The sequence below is a fragment of the Arachis ipaensis genome, chromosome B02 (genome assembly GCF_000816755.2).
Source record: "Arachis ipaensis cultivar K30076 chromosome B02, Araip1.1, whole genome shotgun sequence".
Lineage (NCBI taxonomy): Eukaryota > Viridiplantae > Streptophyta > Magnoliopsida > Fabales > Fabaceae > Arachis > Arachis ipaensis.
Window position 1 is genome coordinate 33,093,497 of NC_029786.2, and position 10,222 is coordinate 33,103,718.

General features: G+C 38.3%; 1 protein-coding gene across 1 annotated transcript; it reads left to right on the forward strand.

The window, feature by feature from the left end:
• Positions 8,996-9,862, forward strand: LOC107627155. The gene is made up of 3 exons (XM_016330012.1): positions 8,996-9,103; positions 9,260-9,425; positions 9,510-9,862. The coding sequence occupies exons 1-3, from the start codon at positions 8,996-8,998 to the stop codon at positions 9,860-9,862; spliced, it is 627 nt and encodes a 208-aa protein (XP_016185498.1).

Consider the following 10,222-nt stretch of genomic DNA (forward strand, 5'->3'; position numbering starts at 1 on the left):
CAATTAAGTGTCTATTATTGGCTATTAGAGAAATGGGGGTTGGATGGTGGCAATTGGCAAGGAATCAAAATGGCAAGAAAGTAGCTTAGCATGCAAGAAATTAAAAGAAGGAAAGTAAAGAAAGCAATAAAAGGGCAATTAACTGCTAAAAAGGATCCTTGGCAAGAAGTGGGTGATTAAGGATTCCTATCCTAGCTGTGGATCACAAACATGATAATTGTGTGTGGATTAATCCCAATTAGTCAACCCTACATCGAGGATAAGTCAACTAGGCATAATTAATCTCAATCCACAAGTCCTAATCTACTCACTAATTAACTTAGTGAAAGACTAGCGTTAGTGGAAACCAAATTAACCAACAATCCTCACACAATGTGGAATGGACATCCACCACTCAAGTTCACCCAAACCACACAATTTCTCAACCAAGAGTGAGAAAAGCTAAGCAAAAACTCAACCAAGCATTTTGTCAAATACTTGGTGGACATGTAAAGAAACCATGGTAAAATAACAAGAAATAATAAATGCTACAACTACCAAGCAAGGAAAGTAAAGATAGCAACTCAATAAAGCAATAAATGGCATGAAAACATAAATTGCATTAAATGGAAAGTAAGATGACAAGAGTGCTCATAAACATCAAAAGTAAGAAAAATGAGAAATTAACAAGATAAACTAATGAGATTAAGTCAATAAAGTAAAGAAAGGTAGAAGAAACTAGATCAAGACAAGAATTAAACATAAAAATTACAAGAAAATTAAACTAAAAATCCTAGGTTCTAGAGAGAGGGGGGAGCTTCTCTCTCTAGAAAAATGAACTACATGACAAAAATCTAACCCTAATTTCTCCCCCCTTCACATGGAATGAGGCCTTGCTTGATATAGGAAGAATCAGCTTCAGAGAGTCCCAAAACTGGGCTTTGGATGCCCAGAAATCGCTCCTAGCGATTTCCATTAAGTGTGTCACGTGCTGGCTGCGACGCGTACGCGTCGTTTGGTGAAATCTGCTCCCACGCGTACGCGTCGCCAAACTTGTGCGCGTGTGCGTACGCACGCAAGGAAGCTAAATCTTCCAAAACTTTATTTCTTCATTGATTCTCCCTTTTTGCATGCTTTTCCATCACTTCTTCCATCCATCTTAGCCTTGTAAAACTGAAATTACTCATCAAACACATCAAGTCATCGAATGGAATAAAATGTGAAATAAAATTAGCTATTTTAAGGTCTAAAAAGCATGTTTTCACAATTAAGCACAAATCTAGGGAGAATTACAAAACTATGCTATTTAAAGGAATAAGTGTAGGAAAAGTTGATGAAATCCACCCAAATAAAGCAAATAAATATCATGAAATATAGATTCATCACAAGACCACCCCAAAGAACAAGAAAGAAGACAACTCAACAGTTGTTTTCAAACCTGTTCAATTCTTCACCAAGCAACATGAAGAACATTATCACAAGGTAACAAGTAAAAGGTCAGTAATCCCTGAAGTAGGATTCAAACTTGGAGAAGAAGAATACCCAGAGATCCAAGAGTAGATTCGAAGGAGAGGCTGGGGATTCTAAGTAATCCAGAATTAGATGTTGGATACAACATGATCCAGGAATTTTATGCAAATCTGTAGATGACAAATAAGCAAAAGTAGGATGGAACAGCCATCCATACTTTTCGCACCATGGTCAGAGGGAAGATCATATACTTTCACCTAGACAGCGTGAGAGAGGTCTTCAAACTACCTCTGCAAAGGGATGACCATGAGTCATACAACAGGAGGGTTGAAGCCAACCAAAAGCTGGATCAAGTCCTAGAGGACATATGCCTGCCTGGAACCCAATGGATTGAAAATACCAAAGGGGAGCCATGCCAGCTAAAAAGGGCGAACCTCAAGCCTGTTTCTAGAGGATGGCTAGACTTCATTGGGCGTTCTATTCTCCCCACAAGTAATCGCTCTGAAGTCAATATTGTAAGAGCTGTGATGATTCACTGCATCATGGTAGGGAATGAGGTGGAAGTCCACCAAATAATCCCCTAGGAGATTTACAAGCTATCAAACAGAGATTCCACTAAGGCCATACTGGCTTATCCAAATCTCATCTTCCGCCTATGCCAAGAGGCTAAGGTTCTGATCCAAGTGGATAACTTTATTTCAGTGAAAAATCCAATCACTAAGCAGGTGATGGAGAGTTCCAAGATAGAAGATGATAACATAAAGAGGAAAGAACCCGAATAATCCCAAGAGATCCCTCTAATGGAATACTGGAAACAGCTAAAGGCATCTATAATTCACCTACAGAGCACGTTGGATCAGCTCAGAGAGGAGCAGAGAGATCAGACTAGCATGATTTGTAAACTGATCAAGGAACAGGAGAAGCAAGGGCGTGAGCTGGAGGAGCTGAAGTGCCACAAGCTCTCTCCTAAAGAGCCTAGGGCCCCACAAGCTAAAGAATCATGCGCCCCTCAAGAAGAGCCATGCGTCCCACAGCTTGAAGAAACCAGCATCCCCAAGCTGAAGGTTGTTGAGTTCTACTCTGTGGTTATTCTAATTCTTGTTTCTCATAATTCTGTTATTCCTATTCCTGTCTCACATATTTCCATCCTAATTTAGAGTTGCATGATCACTAGTAGTAATTAAGTTTTATTTTTAGTTTTATTTTTTATGTCTTTTAATTTTTAGGATTACATAAGTATTAGTAATAAATAATTAATTTTTATTTTTTTAATTAGCTATAAATTATTTCTCTTATCATCATTGAACATGAATAAAATAGTAGATTTTTTAAAGAAGAAATAAAGATGCATAGATTTTTGAGCTTTCCAATAAAAAATAGTTACATTAATTTGATTGGGTTACATTGCTTTAGTTTTCTGAATGAAAGAATGAACAGTGCATATTTGAAGTTGAATTTTATGATGCTGGCTCTTGAAAGAATAAGGAAAAAGGAAAAATATTGTTGATAATCTAAAAAATCTAAAAATTGATTCTTGAAGCAAGAAAAAGCAGCAAAAAGCAAAAGAAAAAGCATGTTGCAAAAGAAAAAAAAATTATTATGCATGCGAAAAAGAAAATAAAATTAAATAAAATAAAAAGCAGAAAAATCCATTACTGCCCAAAAATGCAGGAAAAGGAGGGTAGATTGAAAAAGCCAATAACCCTTTAAACCAAAAGGCAAGGGTATAAAAGGGTCTCAAGTCTTTGAGCATCAGTGGATAGGAGGGCCTAAAGGAATAAAATCCTGACTTAAGCGGCTCAACCAAGTTGTCCTTAACCATGTGCTTGTGCGTGAAGGTGTCATGTGAAAAGCTTGAGACTGAGCGGTTAAAGTCATGATCCAAAGCAAAAAGAGTGTCTTTAAGAACTCTGGACACCTCTATCTGGGGACTCTAGCAAAGCTGAGTCACAATCTGAAAAGGTTCACACAGTTAAAGTGTCTGTGGCATTGTTATATCCGGTGGTAATATTGGAAAATAAGGTGCTTAGGGTCATGGCCAAGACTCTAAAAAGCCGTGTTCAAAAATAAAAAAGAGTTGAACTAAGAGAATCAATAATATCATTTGGATTCTAAGTTCCTAAAGATGCCAGCCATTCTGATTTTGAATGGATAGTGAGATGCCAAGACTATTCAGAAAACAAAAAGCTTCTAAGTCCCGCTCATCTGATTGAAATTAAGCTTCATTGGAAACTCAGAGATTTATTGCATCCTAATCTTCTTTCTATTCTATTTTATTTTTAGTTTCTTGGGGACAAGCAACAGTTTAAGTTTGGTGTTGTGATGATCGGATATTTTATACGCTTTTTGGTGTTAGTTTCATATAGTTTTTAATATGTTTTATTCAGTTTTTATTAAGTTTTTATAGATTTTAGTGTTAAATTCATATTTTTGGATTCCACTTTGAGTTTGTGTGTTTTTTTACCATATCAGATATTTTCTGTCTGAAATTGAGGAGCCGGAGCAAAAGTTACATTCAGAGACAGAGAAAGCCCTGTAGATGCTGTCTAGATCTAACCTCCTTGCACTCGCAAGAGATTTTCTAGAGCTACAAAAGTCCAAATTGAGCGTTCTCAACAGCTATGGAAAGCTGTCTTCCAGAGATTTCCAGCTATTTATAATAGTCTATACTTTGTTTCGGACTAGAAGGCCCAAAACTGGCATCCAACGCCAGCTACCTGCCCCCTTCTAGGCGTCCAGCGCCCAAAGAGCAGAGACCAATGTACAAATGCCCAGAGAGGACCCCCCAGCTGGTGTTCCAAGCCCAAGAGACCTTATAGCACGTGGATCTCATCAAAGCTCAGCCCAAACATTCACCAAGTGGGCCCCAGAAGTGGATTTTAGCACTAAAAAGACTGTTTTATCCTTACTAGTCATTGTTTAGTTTTTAAGGGATTTTATTAACACTTTTTAAGAACTTTTTACATCACTTTACCATCATACATGTTTATCATTGTATTTTACCTTAGTATGAGTTTCTAAACCTCCTAGGTTTAGGAAAGGAGCCTTGCTGAGTCCTATGAATTAATAATAGTATTACTATTTCTTCTCCGATTCGTGTTTGATCTGTTTCTAAGATGTATAATCTGAATTTCATCGTGATGAATAGGATGCTCTAACCAATTAGCTCTGTTTATCACATTAAGACGAACGTGTCTGACAAACACCCGCGTCTACTTAGGTTCGTGTGAATACGTGACTGAAAAGCACGAGCCAAAAGCTATGTTTATGCATCTCTCAGACGGTTAATCCACGACTTCATTGGGCACTTCTCGAGACACTAGTTCAGCCGATTTCTGGGGAGATTAGGGTCTCTGTGTTATAGGCTAGAATCCATAGAAGCAGCATTCTCTGATCCAGAAGATTCGACCTTGTCTGTGGCGCTTTGAGTAGGATCGCCAGGACAATGACTTGCTAAGCGCTTCACCCTTCATCAGATTGGATTACCACGGCCAATGGTGTTCAATCTATAGCAGAGGAGATCAATGACCATGGCCCATGGTGTTGATCACATACAGCCTGACATAGAAGAAGATCATTCACAAGCAGAGAAGACAGTAGTACCAGAGTTAATTCAGAAAGACAAAGCAACTCCGACTTTCAACTCTATTCCTCTTAGTGATTTAATCCAATTGATTTTACCCCTTTCACACATTACTCTTACAAATCTCTATATGACATATAATCATTTAAGGTTTACATAATAACCTCCTGATTCCACCTGACTAAGACCTACAAGATAACCATAGCTTGCTTCAAGCCACAATCCTCGTGGGATCGACCCTGACTCGCTTAGGTATTACTTGGACGACCTAGTGCACTTGCTAGTACTGTTGTACGGAAGTGTGGGGTTTGCGTACACGCACCATAGTGGTGATGGATTAGGAATTTGCACCGATTTAGAATTTCTCAATTGAAATTAAGTATTTCGTTGATAGCATAGTCCAAACCGGCAATTCAATCCCAAACGTCAAAGTTTAATTTTCAAATTAAAATAACCGAGAGTAATCAAACCTCGGGTTGTCTTCCCTAGGAACTAATGCCTAAGAGTGCACAATTTTATTTGTGAGAAGCAAAGGGGTCTTTGAATAACGAAGCAAGAAATTAAGAAATAAAATAACGATTCAAAATTGCAATTAATAAAGTAATAAAGGAATGAAAGAACTATGTTTGTAATATAGCCAAGTAAAGCTTTAAAGTGGTTGAAAAGTGGTTCAAAACATAAATGGAACCTTGACCTGGGATGAGTTATGGAATTCCTTCCTTGCCATAACCATAACTACGATAATTATGATGGATTAATCTCACTTAGTCTACCTTTAACATCGAAGAGTAAGTCAAGTGAGCATAATTGTTATTAATCCACAAATCCTAACTATCTTACTAATTACCTTAATAAAAAGCTAGCGTTAGTGGAAAAAATAACAACTAACAACCTAAGAATTATCACTAAATGTCGGACATTATGACTCTAGTAATCCATCTACTCATTTTCCCAAGCCAAGGGGTGAAAATTTAACCCATAATCAAAATTGACATTTCATCAAATACATAGTGGGCATAATCAATAAACATGGCAAAATTGGGAAAATGATAAAAGCTATGAACCACAAATGATCAAGATCAACACAAGTGACTCAAACAAACATATAAAAGCCATCAAATATCAAATTCATGAAATCAAACTCAAAATTGCAAAACTATGTATATATTGACAAAGGGAATTAAAATATATGAAAGTGTAGAACAAGTGGTGCAATAAAGAGAAAATTAAAGAAATACTTACAATGGAAACGGCTAGAATCAAAGATTAAAACTTGAACTATAAAATTCTACAAACCCTAATTACCTAAGAAAATTTTAGAGAAAACCTAACCTAAAACTACCCTAAAACTATCCTAAGTGTGTAGTATAATGTATGGTAGTGTATGGTATCAATGCTTATGTTGCTAGCCTCCTTATAAGCTCCAAAGCCATTAGAAATGGGCCAAAAAGCCTCTCCAAATGCGAGCCACGTGACTTTTTAATGAAGTCACGCGTAGGGACTTGTGCGTATGCACAGGTGTGTGCGTACGCACACATGCTGATTTTCCTCCTGTGCATATGCACAGAAGTTGTGTATGGGCACACTTGCTGATTTTCATTCTGTGCTACGCACAGAGCTGTGCATGGACACAGGTGCTGATTTTGACCCTTGTGCGTAGGCACAGAAAGTGTGCGTGGGCACACTCTGAAATGTTTTTCTCCTTTGATTTCTTCATGTTTTCTCCTAATTGCATGCTTTTCTTCCACTCTTATCAAGCCATTCCTACCTATTATACCTAAAATCACTCATCAAAACCATCAAGACATCGAATGGGATGAAAGTAGGATAAAATTGATTAAATTAAGCACAAAATAGCATGTTTTCACAATTGGACAAAATTTAGAGAGAAAACACAAAAACATGCTATTTAGGTTAATAAATGTGGGTTTATATGATGAAATCCACTCAAATCAACTCAACATTTATCATCAAATGTGGATTCATCAATTCTTTCATACTTAAACAATAGCATGTCCTCATGCTAATCATAATCAAAGGAGAAGGATAAAAGGACAAGCAACTTATTCAATGCAAATACTTATATGCATGCAACTATACTAAATGATATCTATCTATACCTATACTATGGTTTTCTATTGAGTTTGGCAAAAACAAACAAGAGAATCTCAATCAACCCAAAGCAAACCTTAGGGCCAAGGCAAAGAATCAATGCAATGTGATCAATGTCCAAAGATTTGATTTGAAATTTCTGAAAACTAACAAGCAACTTGCAAGAAGATATAAGATAAGAGATGGAATCATAGAATTGAGCGATGGTAGGCTATTTAGGTTACGTGAGCTATAATGAAGTGATGGCCTCAATCACATAAATGCATAAATATACATTAAACCATGGACATATAGAATTAAACAAACTAAAGATTGCAATCATAGAGAAGAGCAACACATAAGAATAAAGTGGTTGAATAATGCAACCACGCAATAAGGCTCAGAATCTCACAAGTTGTATGTTCTTTAACTCAAAAACCATATTCCACAATGTATAAACCATGCAAGTTTCAATGAAAAATTTCAACTCAATTCGATTTGAATTTCGATGCCCTTTATAAAAAGTAAGTTTATTAAAAATTTCATTAAATTGACTAGGATTTATTTTATATATGTATATATAATGTCATTGGATGGAAAAAGTCAAAAATCCTAAGTTTAATTCCTAATTTCAAACAAACAAAAATAGCAAGTGTATAGGAAATCAAACTAGGTGCAGTCATCAGGTCATCCCAAATCACAATCATAGCTAAAAAAAAAATTAAAAAGCATATGGAAATGCCAAAATTAGAAGCAAAACGTAAAGATATGAATCACTATATTATAATACTAGGTTATGTACAAACAAAATTAAAAAGTGTAATAAGCTAAGGCAAAAGTAATAAACTAAGTAAAAAGCAAAAAGGATAAAATATATACAAAGCAACTAAAAAGTATAATAATAATAAAAACTAAACTAAAAGTGTTTCGGAAATGAATTTGTCACCCAAAATATGCTTGTTGAAGATGGACAACCTCCCCACACTTAAGATGTAGCACCGTCCTCGGTGCTCAAACTCATGCGGAGTGGAAAGAATCGTCGTTAGCATCAGCTCCTCCTTCAGCTGGTGGGCCTCGGGCCACCTCCGGCTCATCACACTGGGCCTCCTCCTCCTCAGAATGCTCGGGTGGAGTGTTTGGCTCAGGTAGAACATCAACACCGCCAGCGAGGATCATCCTCCTCAAGTGCTCATAGTGACGTCTGGAGCAGTGCTCCGAACATGCTATGTCATCAGATAGTTGGGAGATTAGACGGTAGAGGGGCTGTAGGAATGCTGGTGGTGCTGCATCAGTAGGTGCTGAAGTTGAAGGGAATGATGTGGAAGGTCCCGCCTCTGTAGAAGGTACTGGTGACTGTCTGCTGCGTCGTCCAAGTGCTAGCTCAAGTCCTGGGCTGTCGCCATGTGGAATGATATTCTTATGGCTGGCGACCGTCGGTCTCTGATCAGTAGTCATCCAAAGAACCCCAGCCTCCGTGACCAGCTGAGTAATCAAGCACGGGAAGGCTAGGTTGCCCACATAGTAAGCCCGTCCCATGGACCGTCTAATGTGCCGTGGAAGGTATAACTCACGACCCTCCAAGACACACCAGACCATAACAGCCATATCCGTAGTAACCCTCATCTCATAGGTGCTCGGCATCACATAGTTGGACAGCAGTTGCTGCCAAATACGGGCCTCATACGTCAAAGAAAGGACAGCTACTAAGGTCCGTCAGAGTGACTTTTATTGGCCGATCTCTTCAGAGACTCTAGAGCATTTGCGAAAAGCTGTGATAAATGCCAGAGAGCAAGCAACCTCCCTGTCAACCATGAGTTGCCAAAATAGGGAATTCTGGAGATTGAGTTGTTTGATGTGTGGGATATTGATTTCATGGGACCTTTCCCACCCTCATACTCAAATGCTTATATCTTAGTGGCGGTTGACTATGTGTCCAGGTGGGTGGAAGCTATGGCTTTGCCCACCAATGATGCCAAAGTGGTGATGAGCTTGTTGCAGAAATATATTTTCAACCGGTTTGATGTGCTGAGGACACTTATTAGTGATGGAGGAAGCCACTTTTGCAACAAACAGATGGACTCACTTTTGCAGAGATATAGAGTCCGTCATAAGGTGGCGACCCCCTATCACCCATAGACAAGTGGACAGGTTGAGGTCTCCAACTGGGAGCTCAAGAGGATCTTAGAGAAGACTGTGAGTACTTCAAGAAAGGACTGGGCAAGAAATTCTGATGATACTCTCTGGGCATATCGATCTGCATTCAAGACCCTTATTGAGATGTCTCAGTACCAGTTAGCCTATGGTAAGGCCTGCCACTTGCCAGTGGAATTGGAGCACAGAGCATAATGGGCAACAAAGTTTCTGAACTTTGATACCAAGGCTGCAGGAGAGAAAAGATTACTCCAACTGAATGATTTTGATGAGTTCAGAAATTCTTCTTATGAGAACTCCAAGCTCTATAAAGAGAAGACCAAGATGTGGCATGACAAGAAAATAGCCACAAGATCATTTAAGTCAGGCCAGCAAGTTTTATTGTTCAATTCAAGGCTCAAGCTCTTTCTTGGGAAGCTGAAGTCCCAGTGGTCAGGACCTTTTGTGATAACTAGAGTTTCACCGTATGGTCATGTGAAACTTCAGGAAGACAACTCTGATAGAAGATTCACAGTCAATGGCCAAAGGTTGAAGCATTATCTTGGAGGGGAGATTGATCGCCAAAGGTCCACTCATCTGATGACTTAGCAAAAATGACTGCCAAGTTAGTGATGGTAAAGAAGCGCTTGTCGGGAGGCAACCTGATATTCCGTATCCTTAGTTTTGATTTATGCTTTAAATTATTCTAGTTTTATTTGAATTTCTACAATTTTTTCTTTGTTTCATATGTATTTTGATCATGCAGAATGATTAGAACAGGAACAAAAGCAATCAGAAGGAATTTCAAAACCCTAGTGGCACTTGATACGGACTGGGTAGCACCAAACTTGGCCATCCCAAGTTTGGTGCCACATATGAAGCATAATGGAGCCATTCTCCCTGGAGGGTTGGTGCCAAACTTGGGATTTCCAAGTTTGGCGCCAGGTGCTACATAATTTTCGAGGATTT